General features: G+C 43.5%; 2 protein-coding genes across 11 annotated transcripts; one reads left to right on the top strand and one right to left on the bottom strand.

The window, feature by feature from the left end:
• The first annotated feature begins 1,429 nt into the window (after positions 1-1,429).
• Positions 1,430-8,613, top strand: LOC115187320 (transcription termination factor 1). Of its 9 annotated transcripts, XR_003876027.1 has the most exons (8): positions 1,430-1,470; positions 1,912-1,993; positions 2,677-2,872; positions 5,059-5,111; positions 6,035-6,100; positions 6,212-6,288; positions 6,380-6,468; positions 8,321-8,613. XR_003876027.1 is itself a non-coding variant. In XM_029746390.1 (6 exons), exons 3-6 carry the CDS (start codon positions 2,721-2,723, stop codon positions 8,512-8,514), a joined length of 501 nt encoding a protein of 166 aa, XP_029602250.1. In that variant the 5' UTR covers positions 1,430-1,470; positions 1,912-1,993; positions 2,677-2,720; the 3' UTR covers positions 8,515-8,613. The 9 variants fall into 9 exon arrangements, 2 of the variants coding, with proteins under 2 accessions (XP_029602250.1, XP_029602251.1); XR_003876026.1 differs by lacking the exon at positions 6,212-6,288; XR_003876022.1 differs by having other exon boundaries at positions 6,212-6,468.
• Positions 8,614-12,430: 3,817 nt separating this feature from the next.
• Positions 12,431-17,129, bottom strand: LOC115187319 (gap junction beta-1 protein). Of its 2 annotated transcripts, none has more exons than XM_029746389.1 (2): positions 16,901-17,129; positions 12,431-15,585 (listed from the first exon to the last, which is right to left on the bottom strand). In XM_029746389.1, the coding sequence occupies exon 2, from the start codon at positions 15,569-15,571 to the stop codon at positions 14,744-14,746; it is 828 nt and encodes a 275-aa protein (XP_029602249.1). In that variant the 5' UTR covers positions 15,572-15,585; positions 16,901-17,129; the 3' UTR covers positions 12,431-14,743. The 2 variants fall into 2 exon arrangements, with proteins under 2 accessions (XP_029602249.1, XP_029602247.1); XM_029746387.1 differs by lacking the exon at positions 16,901-17,129 and adding an exon at positions 16,247-16,371.
• Between the last annotated feature and the right edge of the window lie 1,146 nt (positions 17,130-18,275).

The raw sequence follows: 18,275 nt of genomic DNA, 5'->3' as shown, positions 1-18,275 counted from the left end.
GTGATTTTCTCACTTAACACATGAATCCACATTCAGTGTTAGGCCCCCTGACTGAATGGCAGCCCACCGCACCTCTGATTAAGACGGTTTGTGTTAAATGTGGAGGGCGCCAGTGTTAGGGGCGCCAGTGTTAGGGGCGCCAGTGTTAGGGGCGCCAGTGTTAGCGGGACAACGTGTTAGGGGCGCCAGTGTTAGCGGCACAACGTGCTAGGGGCGCCAGTGTTAGCGGGACAATGTGCTAGGGGCGCCAGTGTTAGCGGGACAACGTGCTAGGGGCGCCAGTGTTAGCGGGACACCGTGCTAGGGGCACCATTGTTAGCGGGACAACGTGCTAGGGGCACCAGTGTTAGCGGGACACCGTGCTAGGGGCACCAGTGTTAGCGGGACATCGTGCTAGGGGCACCAGTGTTAGCGGGACACCGTGCTAGGGGCACCAGTGTTAGCGGGACAATGTGCTAGGGGCACCAGTGTTAGCGGGACACCGTGCTAGGGGCACCAGTGTTAGCGGGACACCGTGCTAGAGGCACCAGTGTTAGCGGGACACCGTGCTAGGGGCACCAGTGTTAGCGGGACACCGTGCTAGGGGCACCAGTGTTAGCGGGACACCGTGCTAGGGGCACCAGTGTTAGCGGGACACCGTGCTAGGGGCACCAGTGTTAGCGGGACACCGTGCTAGGGGCACCAGTGTTAGCGGGACACCGTGCTAGGGGCACCAGTGTTAGCGGGACAATGTGCTAGGGGCACCAGTGTTAGCGGGGCACCAGTGTTAGCGGGACAACGTGCTAGGGGCACCAGTGTTAGCGGGGCAACGTGTTAGCGGGGCAACGTGCTAGGGGCACCAGTGTTAGCGGGGCAACGTGCTAGGGGCACAAGTGTTAGCGGGGCAACGTGCTAGGGGCACCAGTGTTAGCGGGGCAACGTGCTTGTGTGAAGCCCTTGCTTAAGCCTTTGTTCAATCTTGTCTTTTCCAGGCATTTCCCTTCGAACTGGACGATACAGAGCACAGGAGAACAAACTTCTCGTGCGTAACGTGAACAACTTCCTGGCTCTCACAGGGATTGAGAATGCTGCTCTTCCATACAAAGATGAATTAACAAATATCCAGAAGTTGAAGAGTCATCACAGATTCCCTGAAATAATAGGTGCGGTATATTCTAGCCAGCTTCATGAGATAACTTGTCAGATAAAGCTTCATACGCAGTGTTGCGTCAAAAGACAGGTATTCATATTCAAGGCGTTCAGATTTTCAACTGATTTCAAAGATAAAACACCAGCAGGGGGCGAAAGAGTATGCATTGTGGAACCCATCATTAGCTTGTGTTTCCCTGGGGAACATATATACTGGTGCACCTTTGTGATAGCAGGTGGTGAAATGTTTGGTGGAAAAGCATTTCACTGGAAGTCCTTCACGGAAGAGGAGACTCTCATTCCTACACATTCAGCTCATTTAGGATTCTGGAGACTCAACCGGTAGGCACATGGACATTGTTGTGTAAAATTGTTGCCAGTTAGGTGTTTATTTGTGTTGAGAATTGAGACCAATTGTCTAATTTATTATATAGTATAATTGAGATAATATGACTACATTAAGATTATATATTTAATTTGAAATGACCTTACTTGAAGTAATGTATATTTCTTTTTGTGTTTTGCCTTTAAAGGTTATCAACCTAACTAACTAAAGAACTAATTAACTAACTGACTAAAGAAATAAAAGAAGTCAGAAGAAAATTGAGTTGTCCCTTGCGTCCTTCAGTCCTTAAAGGCCTTTTTCAAGTTTGGGCAAAGAGCTGCAGTGTGAACCATACACAATTTGACACCCAGATTATATCCCTGTCTTTAGCATTGCCTACAGTGGTAAATAAGGAATTTCCCATAAAACTGATCTCCCCTCTCCCTAACCTGTTCCAGCTGAAGGAATCGCACGACCTTGGCATATGATCTATCGTTGTGGTGGGAGTAAAATGTTTGATGGCAGCAGATACAAGGGCAGGTAAGACTGGGCTAGTTGCTTTAAGGAATTGACCTTAACGGTAATAATCAGCTTTGACTGTGTACAAAAGTAAAGTGATATTGAATTGGAACTTGCAACAGGGCTATTTTTCTGACATTAAGCACTTTACAGTTTGCTAACATTACCAGACAATCAGTGCATTCGGAAAGTATTCAAATCCCTTCACTTCTTCCACATTTTTGTTATATTAAATGGATTCTTAAATCTATACACTACCCCGTAATGACAAAGCAAAAATGGGTTAAGAAATGTTGGCAAATGTATTCAAAACAAAAAAATGTCGAACATTTTACATAAGTATTCAGACACATTACTCAGTACTTGGTTGAAGCACCTTTGGTGGTTCCAAACTTCTTCCATTTAAGAAGGATGGAGACCACTGTGTTCTTGGGGACCTTCAACGCTGCAGACATGTTTTGGTACCCTTCCCCAGATCTGTGTCTCGGAGCTCTACGGACAATTCCTTTGACCTCATTCCTTGGTTTTTGCTCTGACATGTACTGTCAACTGTGGGACCTTATATAGACAGGTGTGGGACCTTATATAGACAGGAAAGGGCCTGAATAAGTATGTAAATAAGATATTGTTTTTTATTTTAAATACATTTCTAAAAACCAGTTCTCTCTTTGTCATTATGGGGTATTGTGTGTAGTTTTTTTCAGTCACAAACTTAGGTCCTTAGAGCGAGGAAGAACTGAAGAGACTAATGGAAGCTGTGCGAGACCACCTGCTGGGACAGGTGGAGCCTGGCAGAGGACCTGCCACCATCAGGAAAGACAAGCTGTACAACAACATCCCCTGGACAGATGTGTGCCGGAGGGTTAAGACATGTCACCGGGACCAGTGTAGAATGAAATGGTGGGTAGTACGGGTTCCAGGGTTAACTTTTGCCACGCAAACACTCTGGGCGTCGTTTTCATAGTGCAGAAATTACTATAAAATTAACTGATTTGGCGGGGAGATTTGATTTGAAACCTTTCTTCAACAATGTGCGTTTATAAAGAAATATGTATTGCTCACCAGACTAAACAGTCTCTTGACAGATTCTACTGTACTATTGCATTCGTCAGATAACAAGCAAATAAAATAAAATATTTTCACATGCTTGTAGGCTAACCGTGAAATCCTTACTTACGGGTCCTTTTCCAACGATGCAGATTTAAAGTTAAAATAAAGCATTGAAATAGTGAGGAATAAATACACAGTGATGTAACGAATAACAATAATGATTAAAAATAACGTGGCTATGTACAGGGAGTACCGGGTAATAACGTGGCTATGTACAGGGTGTACCGGGTAATAACGTGGCTATGTACAGGGTGTACCGGGTAATAACGTGGCTATGTACAGGGAGTACCGGGTAATAAACGTGGCTATGTACTACCTTAATCAGCCCGACTAACCGGTGTCTGTATATAGCCTCGCTACTGCTATTTTTCACTGTCTTTTTACTGTTGTTTTTATTTCTTTACTTACCTATTGTTCACCTAATACCTTTTTTGCACTGTTGGTTTGAGCTTGTAAGTAAGCATTTCACTTTAAGGTGAAACCTGTTGTATTCGGCGCACGTGACAAACTTTGATTTGATTTATGTACAGGGAGTACCAGGACCGAGTTGAGGGGTTACGAGGTAATTGAGGTAGCAACAGTGCAATAATAAACCCTGGATAGCTGATACTATGTATTGGCCATTGAGAGGCTTTGAAGCCACCGTTCAGCCATATTGGCTCTCCCCAGTAGGAGCAGTCCACCATAGGAATGAATGGAATTCTACAGTATTGCCATTTACATGTTTCAGTGACAAAATTACATGTAAGTATTTTGTTGTTGTAGTGGGGACCGTAACATTAGTACTCTCAGAAAAACTTGTTTTATATATTTTTCACAAAATATAATTTAAGTATGCATTAAGGTGTCTGTAATAGAATAAATGTGGCAAAATGAATGTAGACATTCAATAAATGCATTTCTATAGTTTCCCCCCCACAAAAAATGTACAATGGTGGGGGAGAGCCAAGATGGAGGCATGGTGACTTCAACACAATGGTGGGGGAGAGCCAAGATGGAGGCATGGTGACTTCAACACAATGGTGGGGGAGAGCCAAGATGGAGGCATGGTGACTTCAACACAATGGTGGGGGAGAGCCAAGATGGAGGCACGGTGACTTCAACACAATGGTGGAGGAGAGCCAAGATGGAGGCACGGTGGCTTCTATACAATGGTGGGGAAGAGCCAAGATGGAGGCACGGTGGCTTCAATACAATGGTGGGGGTGAGCCAAGATGGAGGCACGGTGGCTTCAATACCCCACCCCCATCCCATTCATGGTTTATACACATCATTGATTAAGACATTTTTACATTTACATTTTAGTCATTTAGCAGACGCTCTTATCCAGATTGACTTACAGTAGTGAATGCATATATTTTTTTTCTTCCGTACTGGTCCCCTGTGGGAATCGAACCCACAACCCTGGCATTGCAAACACCATTCTCTACCAACTGAGCCACACGGGACTGTATGTTGGTGTTACCTGTATATTCCCTATATAAATATTATATGGAGTACTGCGGTATAGCTTTCAGTAATGGGAGAACAATGTGTACCGGTCTCCCGAGCAAAGACGGTGCCCCAGACAGCAAACCTGACCACGTCTGATATATCAAACTTCTGCCATAGCCAGTTGACAAGCATGCTAAATTGGCTCTTTTTCCAGTTAAGCCAGTGGCTTTAACGAAGGGATGGAATGGGCACTGCTAAGATTCTGTTACGGATGTTAAACGGGGAAATTCAGAAATGATTCGTATCTAACACATCTCAGAAGATGTTAGTTTTGGGTCGACCCAGATGAATTGCTCACTAAACTCTAGTGAAATAGTCGCCTCCTTTATAACTCACCTTGTTTAAGAAAACTTTGCAAGATAATAATGAGGTGGACTGTTTTTTGCACTATGAAAATATTGCCCTTGTTTTGTTTCCACAAGCGTTCAGATTCAGAACATTGTCCACCTTTTGAGGCTGTATCTTCTCTCCTACTGTTCCAGGATGGGTATTCTGGCACACAAACTGGCACATGGACAACCAGCATTCAGTAGAGGTGTGAAAACCTTAAAGGCCAAAGTGGATTTGATCAAAGTTTTGTACTGATTTTCATAACATAAATGCTAATGTAGATCTGTGTTTAGTTGATTTCGTTTGAATATTTGTTATCCCAGTGACTTACTAATGTGGTATAATATGATTTATTAGCCCAGTGACTTACTAATGTGGTATAATATGATTTATTAGTCCAGTAACTTACTAATGTGGTATAATATGATTTATTAGTCCAGTAACTTACTAATGTGGTGTAATATGATTTATTAGCCCAGTGACTTACTAATGTGGTATAATTTGATTTATTAGCACAGTCTAGTGACTTACTAATGTGGTATAATATGATTTATTAGCCCAGTGACTTACTAATGTGGTGTAATATGATTTATTAGTCCAGTCTAGTGACTTACTAATGTGGTATAATATGATTTATTAGCCCAGTGACTTACTAATGTGGTGTAATATGATTTATTAGTCCGGTCTACTGACTTACTAATGTGGTATAATATGATTTATTAGCCCGGTCTAGTGACTTACTAATGTGGTATAATATGATTTATTAGCCCAGTGACTTACTAATGTGGTGTAATATGATTTATTAGCCCAGTGACTTACTAATGTGGTATAATATGATTTATTAGCCCAGTGACTTACTAATGTGGTGTAATATGATTTATTAGCCCAGTGACTTACTAATGTGGTGTAATATGATTTATTAGTCCAGTGACTTACTAATGTGGTGTAATATGATTTATTAGTCCAGTCCAGTGACTTAATAGTGTATAATAATAATATACGTTTTTTTTCCTGATTTTTACAGGGCCAAATGTAGTCTTTTGTTCTTGTTCTGAATGCTTTTGAAATTGCCATCTTCCACAATTTGTATTTTGGGAATGTTGATTCAATGTCATTTTGACCTTTCAGGTTGAACGCAATGCAGGTGGAATATTCTGCAGATATTGACTGGGAAGAAATTGCTCACACAGTTGGGTAAGAGGTTGTTATTATACACCGATTACTTTGTTTTGGACAATGTTGCATTTTTCATGACATTTTCACTGACAGGTTATTACATTTAGATTCTCAAATCTCTTAACACAGATGTTTTGTCTACAAACTCGGTCGATAACCATCAAGGAAAGGGGATCTGCATAGCCTTTGTTTCCTATCTTCTAGGAGTGAGAAGTACAACAACACATGGCAGGGTCATTGTGGTTTATGTGTGTGGGAATGCAGTGTTATGTGCTAACATTTCTCTCATGTTCGAAGGGGTGTTACTCCTATCTGCTACGTGCAGATGCACTACCACAAGCTAAAAGTAGCCAAAGTCCCATTGCAGCAGAGCATGTCTTTCTGTGGTAGGTATAAGCTGCTGTCAAATACACATTTTACTTCCATACACATCACTAGGTTTTTAGGCTACGGTTGAGGTATCTAGTAGAATAGTTGAATGCGTGTCACTGTGATCAGTAACATCACTTCCGAAGGACAGAATGTTAACTCCCCCTTGACTGCATGTTTTTAACCTCCTATTCATCTCCAGCAACTTCGGAAAGTATTCAGACCCCTGGACCTTTTCCATGTTTTGTTACAGCCTTATTCTAAAATGGATTAAATAGTTTTTTCCCCTCATCAATCTACACACCATAATGACATAGCAAAAACAGGTTTCTCTAAATGTTTGTTAAAAATAAAAAGTATTCAGATGCTTTACTCAGTACTTTGTTGAAGCACCTTTGGCAGTGATTACAGCCTCGAGTCTTCTTGGGTATGACGCTACAAGCTTGGCACACCTGTATTTGGGGAGTTTCTCCCATTATTCTCTGCAGATCCTCTCAAGCTCTGTCAGGTTGGATGGGGAGCGTTGCTGCACAGCTATTTTCAGGTCTCTCCAGAGATGTTAGATCGGGTTCAAGTCTGGGCTCTGGCTGGGCCACTCAAGGACATTCAGAGACTTGTCCCGAAGAAACTCCTGCGTTGTCTTGGCTGTGTGCTTAGGGTCAATGTCCTGTTGGTTGGTGAACCTTCGCCCCAGTCTGATGTCCTGAGCGCTCTGGAGCAGATTTTCATCAAGGATCTCTCTGTTCTTTGCTCCGTTCATCTTTCCCTCGATCCTGACTAGTCTCCCAGTCCCTGCCACTGAAAAACATCCCCACAGCATGATGCTGCCACCACCATGCTTCAAAGTAGGGATGGTGCCAGGTTTCCTCTAGACGCTTGGAAAGAGTTCAATATTGGTTTCAACAGACCAGAGAATCCTCTTTTTCATGGTCAGAGTCCTTTTGGCTAACTCCAAGCGGGCTGTCATGTGCCTTTTACTGAGGAGTGGCTTCCGTCCCTACCATAAAGGCCTGTTTGGGGGAGTGCTGCAGAGATGGTTGTCCTTCTGGAAGGTTCTTTCAACTCCACAGAGGAACTCGAGCTGTCAGAGTGACCATTGTGTTCTTGGTCACCTCCCTGACCAAGTCCCCCGATTGCTCAGTTTGGCTGGGTGGCCAGCTCTAGGAAGAGTCTTGGTGGTTCCAAATTTCTTCCATTTAAGAATGATGAAGACCACTGTGTTCTTGGGGACCTTCAATGCTGCAGAAATGTTTTGGTACCCTTCCCAGATCTGTGTCTCGGAGCTCAACGGACAATTCCTTCGACCTCATGGCTTGGTTTTTGCTCTGACATGCACTGTCAACTGTGGGACCTTACATAGACAGGTGTGTGCCTTTCCAAATCATGTCCAAACAATTGAATTTCCCACAGCTGGACTCCAAGTTGTAGAAACATGTCAAGGATGATCAATGGAAACAGGATGCACCTGAGCTCAATTTCGAGTCTCATTGCAAAGGGTCTGAATACTTATGTAAATAAGGTATGTTTTAATTTTGAATACATTTGCAAAATTTCTTAACCTGTTTTCTCTTTGTCATTATGGGGTATTGTGTGTAGATTGCTGAGGATTTACATTTTTTATCCATTTTAGAATAAGGCTGTAACGTAACAATGTGGAAATATTAAAGGGGTCTTAATACTTTCCGAAGGCTCAGTATGTGAAAATTGCTTTTTTCTACGTTAAAGGAAAGTGCCTCGTCTTCACATGTAAAAACAGTGATTTTTTCCCCCCCAAAAATGTAATCCCTTTTAAATATAATGATCATTTGAGGAAAAGTCATGTTTGCTGGACACATTTACTGATTTAATGTATATGTGTTTTACTTTCAGAGATCATTGATTTCCTGTACAGTAGTGTTCTGCCCCAGTTTGAAGAGCTGCTCTGCCACAGTCAGGCTGAGTCAGGGGAGACGATCGACAAGAGCTCTTCCTGCTTTCAGAGATCTTTGAAAATGAGGACGACTGAGATTATTACCGCGAGGGGCTTGTGTGGGGCAGTAGCAGTCGACATGGGTGAATTTTAGAGGCCTCCATCTTGGCAGTGTAGAGAATTTTTTTCTATGCCAATTTCGGTTGCAACACTAACGAGTTCCAAACTGCCTCTGGAAGCAACTTCAGCACAAGAACTGTTTGTCGGGAGCTTCATGAAATGGGCTTCCATGGCCAATCAGTCGCACACAAGCCTAAGATCACCATGCGCAATGCCAAGCGTCGACTGTAGTGGTCTTAAGCTCGCCGCCATTGGACTCTGGAGCAGTCGAAACGGGTTCTCTGGAGTGATGAATCACACTTCACCATCTGGCAGTCTGACGGATGAATCTGGGTTTGGTGGATGCCAGGAGAATTCTACCTGCCCCAATGCATCGTGCCAACTGTAGTGGAGGAGGAATAATAGTCTGGGGCTGTTTTTTATGGTTTGGGCCCCTTAGTTCCAGTGAAGGGAAATCTTAACGCTACAGCATACAATGACATTCTAGACGATTCTGTGCTTCCAACAGTTTGGGGAAGGCCCTTTCCTGTTTCAGCATGACAATAACCCTGTGCACAAAGCGAGGTCCATACAGAAATGGTTTGTCGATCGGTGTGGAAGAGCGGCACAGAGCCCTGACCTCAACCCCATCGAACACCTTTGGGATGACTTGGGGTGACCTTCTCAAGGAGGATCAATGATCCACTGTGGGGGTAACGATATAGCTAACTCACACACTCACATGCTGATCAGATCATTTGTACATTTTATAATTAGTGCGTCTGTGTTTTAACAAACCTTATTTTTGTACTTGTGTATAGGTTTTTATATCAGCCCTTGGGCTTCCAACCAGCACACAGATTTTAATTTTTTGATCTGTATTGGTGTTTATCAGTTTTCTTTGGTGTAAACAAATGAAACTAAACAGTGCCCCTGTTTAATGTGTTTATGCCATTTTAAAAGGTAATACATTTTTACAGTTACATTAAATCTTTACTATAAAACCCTTTATATTGTGCAAGTGCACACATGGGAGGTTCTGTGGAAAAATACACGCCCCCCCCTCTGGAAATCAAATGCCCGTCCAGCCAGAAACCCGGGACCTCCCAAATTAAAATAAACAGGTTATTTGCGTAGAGCTTCCTATTGGTTGATCCTGATACCTGATAGGCAAACTGGAAACCATACATCCTGAGGCTGCATTTATTGCAGCTGGGGATTTTAACAAAGAAAATTTGAGAACAAGGCAACCTAAATTCTATCAGCATATTGATTGCACTACGCGCATGCGCAATACCCTCGACCACTGTTACTCTAACTTCCACGATGCATACAAAGCCCTCCCCCGCCCTATCTTCGACCACGACGCCATCTTGCTCCTCCCTTCTTTATAGGCAGAAACTCAAACAGGATATACCAGTGACGAGAATCATTCAACGCTGGTCCGACCAATCGGAAACCACGCTTTAAGATTGTTTTGATCAAGCGGACTGGAATATGTTCCGGTCAGCCTCAGCGAACAACATCGACCAATATGCTGACTCGGTGAATGCGTTTTATAAAGAAGTGCATTGGAGATGCTGTACCCACCCACTGTGACTATTAAAACCAACCCTATCCAGAAACCGTGGATGGATGGCGGGATTCACGCAAACCTGAAAGTGCGATCCAACGCATTTAACCATGGAAAGAGGTCTGGGAATATGCCTGAATATAAACAGTGTAGTTATTCCCTCCGCAAGGAAATCAAAAAAGCGAAATGCCGGTTCAGGGATAAGGTGGAGTCGCAATTCAACGGCTCAGACACGAGACGTATGTGGCAGGGTCTACAGGAAATCACGGACTACAAAAAGAAATCCAGCCACGTCACGAACACCGACGTCATGCCTCCAGACAAACTAAACACCTTCTTTGAGGATAATACAGTGCAACCGTCGCGCCTATCCTCTCCTCCTCCGTGGCCGACGTGAGTAAAACATTTAAACGTGTTAACCCTCGCAAGGCTGCTAGCCCAGACAGCATCACTAGCCACGTCATCAAAGCATGCGCAGACAAGCTGGCTGGTGTGTTTACGGACATATTCAATCTCTCCTTATCCCAGTCTGTTGTCCCCACATGCTTCAAGATGGCTACCATTGTTCCTGTACCCAAGAAGGCAAAAGGTAACTGAACTAAATGACTGTCGCCCCGTAGCACTCACTTCTGTCATCAGGAAGTGCTTTGAGAAGACTAGCTCAGTGTATTCAACATGTCAATACCTCTCATAAATACAAGTAGTGATGAAGTCAATCTCTCCTCCACTTTGAGCCTGTGTTTAGTTACACAGTCATTAGACAGTTTATAACTAGAGCCTAAAGACTGTCTAACAGTCACCACAGACTGTAGGAATAAGACAGTGTTTAGTTATAACTAGATACTAAAGTATCCACTTCTGGAACACAACAACATTACAGACCGTATCCACTTCTGGAACACAACCAAACAATACCTGCATATTACTTTTCAATACTGGGGTTCATTCTGAGTTCAACACTTTACGACACCGTATTCATTTAGATCTTATAAGTTACTAATTTGGAGTAACAATCCCTTTTCAAATAATCGGAATCTCAACACGTAATAATTAGTAGAGAATAAAATATATATTCTCAGAATGATTCGCAGTATGTGGACACCCCTTCAAATTAGCGGATTCGGCTATTTCATCCACACCTGTTGCTGACAGGTGTATAAAATCGAGCACACAGCCATGCAGTCTCCATAGACAAACATTGGCAGCAGAATGGCCTTACTGAAGAGCTCAGTGACTTTCAACGTGGCACCGTCATAGGATGCCACCTTTCCAACAAGTCAGTACATAACATTTCTGCCCTGCTAGAGCTGCCCTGGTCAACTATAAGTGCTATAGTTATCAGGTGGAAACGTCTAGGAGCAACAACGGCTCAGCCGTGAAGTGGTAGGTCACAAGCTCACAGAACGGGACCGCTGAAGTACGTAGCGTGTAAAAATTGTCTGTCCTCAAATGCAACTCACTGAGTTCCAAACTCCCACTGGAAGCAACGTCATCAGAAGCTTCATGAAATGAGTGGAAGACTGAAACAGGAAGTTGAATACAGAAGTACCTCCTTGTCAGTCAACTGTCCCCAGAAGAGTAGCTCCCTGTGGGACTGAGACCATGTGGCCCCTCCTGCGTCTCTCCCTCAGTCCCTCTCTCTCTCCAACCCAGTGAGGCCGCTCCTCTCTGCTGTCCTCTCTCCTGTCCAGGCCCCAGCAGAAGGAATGCCCTTGAATGAACAGGAAACACCAGACCAGCCCACCGCTGGCCACAAGACCATTCCACACTACAGGACACACCAACACACTCCTGTCTTCAGTCAGTCAAGACTTCACCCAGGGCCTAGAGTTCCTCTCTGACCCTCTCCCTCTATCCCCCAGGGTTACATTTGGCTCAGGCCTAAGGGCACTCTCTAACGTCAACTATGAGAGCCCCCGGCCCAGCCTGTTGAGGTGATTGGCTGGGCAATAAGCATGACTTCCTGGTCTGTCTGGCATCAAGTGTAGCTAATTGCTAAATAGAGAGACACCATCTCCATATATATCACTGTGGTGGAGAAGGGCATGATTCTAGGATTGTGTCCCAAATGTCCCTACAGAGTGCACTACTTTTGACGAGAGCCCTATGAGCTTCCTGGTCAAAAGTAGTGCACTACATTTGGAGAGGAGCAGCCGTTTAGGTCCTGAAGCCACCAATGACAGGGAGGCAAAGAATGTTAAAGCCACCAATGACGGGAGTGGAACGACAAAACCCCAACTCCAGGAAGGCTGCTATAGGGAGTGCTGGTAAACACACACACACGGTATGAACATGGATTTACTGTACACGAAGACGTGAAACCAGAGGTTTGAAACTATAACATACCGCTACAGACACTTTGCAATGTCAGTCAACATTTATAAAGCATGTCAACACATTTGAGTTGTTCAAATCATTATGGATTTTATTCCAATAATATATACACTGTTACAACCTGTTTAACCTGTCTTTATATACACCATGGACTGGATTAGGGTTGCAAAATTCTGTTTACTTTCCCCAAATCAAAAAGCAGGAAATCCATAATCCTCCAACTAGGGGTTCTGGAAACAAGAACATTTTAGGAAAGTAACCCAAAAACGTGGATGGTTTACCTACGGTAGACGAACATTAATACTGCAACTAAAGCAGAAACAAAGAGCTGCTGTACAGCTGAATGACAAGCACAGGTTCAATTCAATATTTTTATAATTTTACTGTACAACAATGTATTCAGCCTTCTATGAGAGCCATGTGTATGATTAAATTGTAAACTGACGAACTGGAAACTAGACAGGAAGAGAGGAGATGGAGCAGGATTATATTACAGTACAATAACTTTTCTACATTAAATATGAAAAATGTGTAAAATAAATTTTATTATGCAAATAAAATGATTTAATGGAATAAAATGACTGAAGCTAAATGTAAAATGACAACAGCCTGTTTTCAACCAATCAAAAACCAGGAGGTTATTGGTTAATCTACTTTGCCTGGCAACACCCAAGCCTGAAATAATTAATTATTGCCTCTTCATAGGTTCCACTGCACATCATGTGACTTGTCAACAATGCCACAATTTCTGGACAGATCCACAATAATGTGTTGAGATGCCTGTGATTAACATGTCAGAGCTTTTTAAACACGAAGACAGACTATATAGTACCATCTGAGTGCCTAGAAACACCGTGACAGACTATATAATACTGTCTGAGAGCCTAGCAACACCATGACAGACTATATAATACCATCTGAGAGCCTAGCAACACCATGAGACTATATAGTACCATCTGAGAGCCTAGCAACACCATGAGACTATATAGTACCATCTGAGAGCCTAGCAACACCATGAGACTATATAGTACCATCAGAGCCTAGAAACACCAACGCCTATTAATAACAAAGATTTGTATCCATCAATCCACTATCAGATTTTTGGTTGTGAGCAGTAACCTCAATAAGTAAGGTTTCCTTTGCAGCTAAGGATGTTGTTGTGTAAAGAACCTCAATCGTCAGTACTGCAGTATATACTGTAATACTATAATGTGCGATATGAACATGTCATATATAAATCACTGTGGGATATGAACATATAACAGTATAATGTGGGATATGAACATATAACACTGTGGGATATGAACATATAACAGTATAATGTGGGATATGAACATAACATATAACAGTATAATGTGGGATATGAACATATCATATACAACACTAATGTGGGATATGAACATATCCTATAACACTAATGTGGGATATGAACATACCATAGATATATATAACAGTATAATGTGGGATATGAACATACTATATATATAACAGTATAATGTGGGATATGAACATATCCTTTCGTACTGGTTAATGGAAGTTGTCAGTACTCCATTTTAGGACATTCAGTTTTCCATGTCGCTGCTGCTAACCCTCTTGGAACTGATAGTACTAAAAGAACGTAGTAAAGCTCCATAGTTTGCTGTGCACCATTTAAAAGACCAATGTCTTAATGAGTGATTCGTTCCTGCTGTAGGAGTAGTCTCCCAGCTATAGGAGTAGTCTCCCCACTGTAGGAACTCCCCAGTGAGTTCCAATACAATGGGTTTGTCAAGTCATGTGTTGAAACAAATGTTCCTTTATCCACCAGTTCCTGCCCCAAGGTTGTGAGACAAAACAGTGACTGTGTCGATCACGATGAAACAAAGTTCTCCCTCAAATCCAGCATTGAGTTTGTCCAGGTTTGTTTTATTTTTGGGGGGCCCATCCAATACCCCCTGTCTGGGTTTGTTAGTTCTTCTTTACATTTTAGTCATTTTAGCAGACGCTCTTATCCAGAGCGACTTACAGTAGAGTGCATACATTTTTAAATACTGGCTCCCCGTGAGAATCGAACCCACAACCCTGGCATTGCAAGCGCCATGCTCTACCAACTGAGCTACCAGAACCTAGCACTAGAATAAATAGATGAAGAAATGATTGGCGTTATGACTAGATGGAGCTAATGAGGATTTCTATACAGTATGGTTCCAAGCTGGTTAGTTCTTTAGTTTGAAGCAGTGAAAATGGGTGGGAACAAGGACTTGGAAGCCTATCAGAAAGCAGAGTCTCTCTCTCTCTCGCTCTCTCTCTCTCTCTCTCTCTCTCGAATCAGAACACCTCTCTACCTCATCTCCATAGGCAGCGAATCAGAACACCTCTCTCCCGCCAGGGCAGCCTATCAAAAAGCAGAGCACCTCTCTCCCTTCTCCATGGAGGTTTTCCTAGCTCCCATGTTGAACTTGAACTTCGACTGGTCAGCGATCATCTGGTTGATTTCATTCTGTTTGTAGGAGGACAATTTCGGACCGATCCATGCTACCTTAGTCTCTTCCTGGTTGCCATGGATACACCTCAGACAGGCTCGGCCAATCAGGTAGGCCACCTCGGCCAGGTTGAGGAGAACACACAACCCCGACACGGAGAGCATGAACACGGTGAAGATGGTTTTCTCCGTGGGTCGTGACACGAAGCAGTCCACAGTGTTGGGGCAGGGGTACGAGTCACACTTGACCAGACGGAACATCTTGAAGTCAGGGTAGATCAAGTAGAATATATAAAGGAAGCAGACTTCCAGAACGATCCTAAACAGCACACTGATCATATAGGTCCACCAGAGGGCGCCTGTGATCGCAAACTTCTGGTTCTTGAGTTGTTCCAGCTCCTTAGGGGAACCGCGCCCGGACTTCTTCAGGATCTTCTTGTTGATGTGTCTGCGATGGGCTACATGCATGGCCACTAGGAGAGCAGGAGTGGACACCAGGATGAGCTGCAAGGCCCACAGGCGGATGTGTGAGATGGGAAAGAACTGGTCATAGCAGACAGAGTTGCAGCCGGGCTGCTGGGTGTTGCAGGTAAAGCCAGACTTCTCGTCGCCCCAGACCGACTCGGCCGCCACCACGAGGACCAGGATTCTGAAGATGAAGATGACAGACAGCCAGATGCGGCCGATGCCTGTGGAATGCCTGTTTACGCCGCTGATTACAGCGTAAAAGGACCCCCAGTTCATTTTCGATTCCAGGTCTGGAGAGGAGAAACAAGAAGGGATATAGTTCAGACTGTTTAATGTTGACGTTTCAGCTCTAAAGCTTTTCTCAAGCCCAGTCTGGAAAAGAGAAATGTCAAGCTGACGATCACACTCAGAAGAATAACTGTTCTTTAAAAGAATATAGGACTTTGTCAACACAAAGTTGTTCCCTATGTATTGATACAAGCTGACGTTTGATCACACTCGAAAGGGCGGCCATTCTTTATAAGAATGACCATGTCAAGGAAACATGTAATGAAGGAATATCAAAAGTACATAACATGTTGGTAATGTATTGATACAATCATTTGAAACTGTACAATCTCTGAGTCAATAATTTAATATGGGCAGGCAATCAATCAAACCTGTAGTGAGGAAGAAAGAGTTGTTAAATAACCCCACAGGTGTACTGTATATATCCAACCAACAATCATCAGAAATGCTTGAGCTCAAATCCTAAAACACATCGGACAGAAAAACATTCTCAAAACGTACTAGTGTGGACTAAAACATAACTTTCCTCCTATATAGTCAACAACCCCCAACCTAACACACCCTTGTCTGCATCTATAAAAGTGCACTACTTTCAACCAGGGCCCACTAAATAGGGTGTGATTTAGGAAGCAACCCCAGTATTCCCTGAGCTGTTGGTCCTACCAGTCTCCGCCGGCGGTGTCGGCAGCACCGGGTCCGTAAACCACCACCGTCAGGTGTAGCCTGGCCATGGAGCTGGACTGGTCGGGTCACAGCAACGGCAAACAAGACTCAGCCTATCCCTGGCCTGTGCTTTAAGAACCTTGGGCGATGGCCTAACATGGGCGCAACGTAACGCCACATAACGCTCCGTTATCGTTTCGCTATTGGCTAACGGAGACATGTGATCCATTCAACAAGTATTAATACTGACTGACTGCAACCTGACCTTCAGACAGACGGACACGGCTGCACCAGACAGACAGGCCAAGATATATTCTCCAAGCAACGACTCAAACATCCATCTTACTAGAAGAATCTTACAACTAACTTCAGACAGACACTGTCTAAGACCTCTACTGTAACTGAATACACTTTTCCAATCATAAAATACACCCAGATCAAAACAAGAGAAGTTATTGTATTCAAGTGAACAGATGTTTCATGGTCAGTAACTGCTCTCTTTCTGCAGAACCATTCTAGAATCTAGTCTGGAATTCTAGAAGAGAACTCCAGAACACCTCACATAGTCAGACCCTCTTTTCTTTTCCTCATGAATCTCAACACATCATCATCATCCAAATGGTTAATAAAGAGAATCAGAGATATGGGTTTTACCTTCAGCTGTGGTGGTACACAAAATGTGTACAAAGAAGGGTTAAATGAGTGTTTATTTTATAAATCGAACCAGAAGGCTCTTGGCTTGTGAACACGATGCGTTGGTAAAATGCTAATCATTCCCGCGACACTAGCCACTACCCTGCACCGTAGCAGAGCCCAGCGCAGCCCAGCGGTCATATGGTCTTATATAAACTATTACCATACAATGCTGCCCTTTATCAGAGCCCCAACAAGACTCTGTGTTATTCGGATAAAACACCCTGCTTTCTGCCTACCCCCTGCAGAACATACAGAAGAAAGAATCTGTGTGGACACAAAAGGCCTGAGTCCCATGCCACATTATTTATTGTGCTTGGAGGGGAGGGCAGAGGGCTTCTGACCCGAACCACTGAGCGAGAGAGCAGTGGAAAAGGGAGGGCAGAGGGCTTCTGACCCGAACCACTGAGTGAGAGAGCAGCAGAAAAAGGGCGGGCAGTGGGCAAAATGAGATGTTTGCAAAATCATTCAAGAAACTATGAATCAAACATTTCCAGAAGTGGACAATCAATGTCTTTGTGTTATATACTGGGTGTTTATTTAGGGATTAGATGGTTCTGATTGGTCTTGTTCCCCTGATCTATCCATTAGATGGTTCTGATTGGCTTGTTCCCCTGATCTATCCATTAGATGGTTCTGATTGGCATGTTCCCCTGATCTATCCATTAGATGGTTCTGATTGGCTTGTTCCCCTGATCTAGCCATTAGATGGTTCTGATTGGTCTTGTCCCCCTGATATATCCATTAGATCTGGATCATCTCATTCCATTCACAGCTCAAATATCTACATCTTATTTCTGTCTATTTTTCACTAAGGACAAACGTTCACACCTCTTACCCAATCAGGTGTCAGAATGGAATGACCAGGTGACTCCTGTGGTGTCAAGTCAGACAGAGGTGGTAAACCCCACTGCTGAGCCCCCAGAGGACACACGTCATCACCTGGGGGTGGGGTGGGGGACCACCACAGAAAGGCTCCAGGCAAAATGCTAGCTTGTTCCCTATATAGTGAAGTACGTTTGATCAGAGCCCATTGGGGAATAGGGTGCCATTTTAGACTCATCCATAAATCCTCAACATGACTGTTGCAGAGACAGACGGAAAAGGCTATACGGACAATCCTGACCTGAAAACCATTATTTAAATTATAGTCCCGTGTGGCTCAGTTGGTAGAGCATGGTGTTTGCAATGCCAGGGTTGTGGGTTTGATTCCCACGGGGGGCCAGTACGGAGAAAAGAATGTATGAAATGTATGCATTCACTACTGTAAGTCGCTCTGGATAAGAGCATCTGCTAAATGACTAAAATGTAAATTTCAGAATTGGTTCAGGTTAGG

Source organism: Salmo trutta, unplaced genomic scaffold (genome assembly GCF_901001165.1).
Source record: "Salmo trutta unplaced genomic scaffold, fSalTru1.1, whole genome shotgun sequence".
NCBI lineage: Eukaryota > Metazoa > Chordata > Actinopteri > Salmoniformes > Salmonidae > Salmo > Salmo trutta.
Note: the sequence above shows the minus strand (reverse complement) of the source record. Positions and strands in the feature narration are given on the sequence as shown.

Coding starts and splice junctions, on each gene's coding strand:
- LOC115187320 (XM_029746390.1), top strand. CDS start 2,721: ATGGAAGCTGTGCGAGACCACCTGCTGGGACAGGTGGAGCCTGGCAGA. Junction 6,101..6,379: donor GAAATTGCTCACACAGTTGG/GTAAGAGGTTGT, acceptor TCATGTTCGAAG/GGGTGTTACTCCTATCTGCT. Junction 6,469..8,320: donor GCAGAGCATGTCTTTCTGTG/GTAGGTATAAGC, acceptor TTTTACTTTCAG/AGATCATTGATTTCCTGTAC.
- LOC115187319 (XM_029746389.1), bottom strand. CDS start 15,571: ATGAACTGGGGGTCCTTTTACGCTGTAATCAGCGGCGTAAACAGGCAT.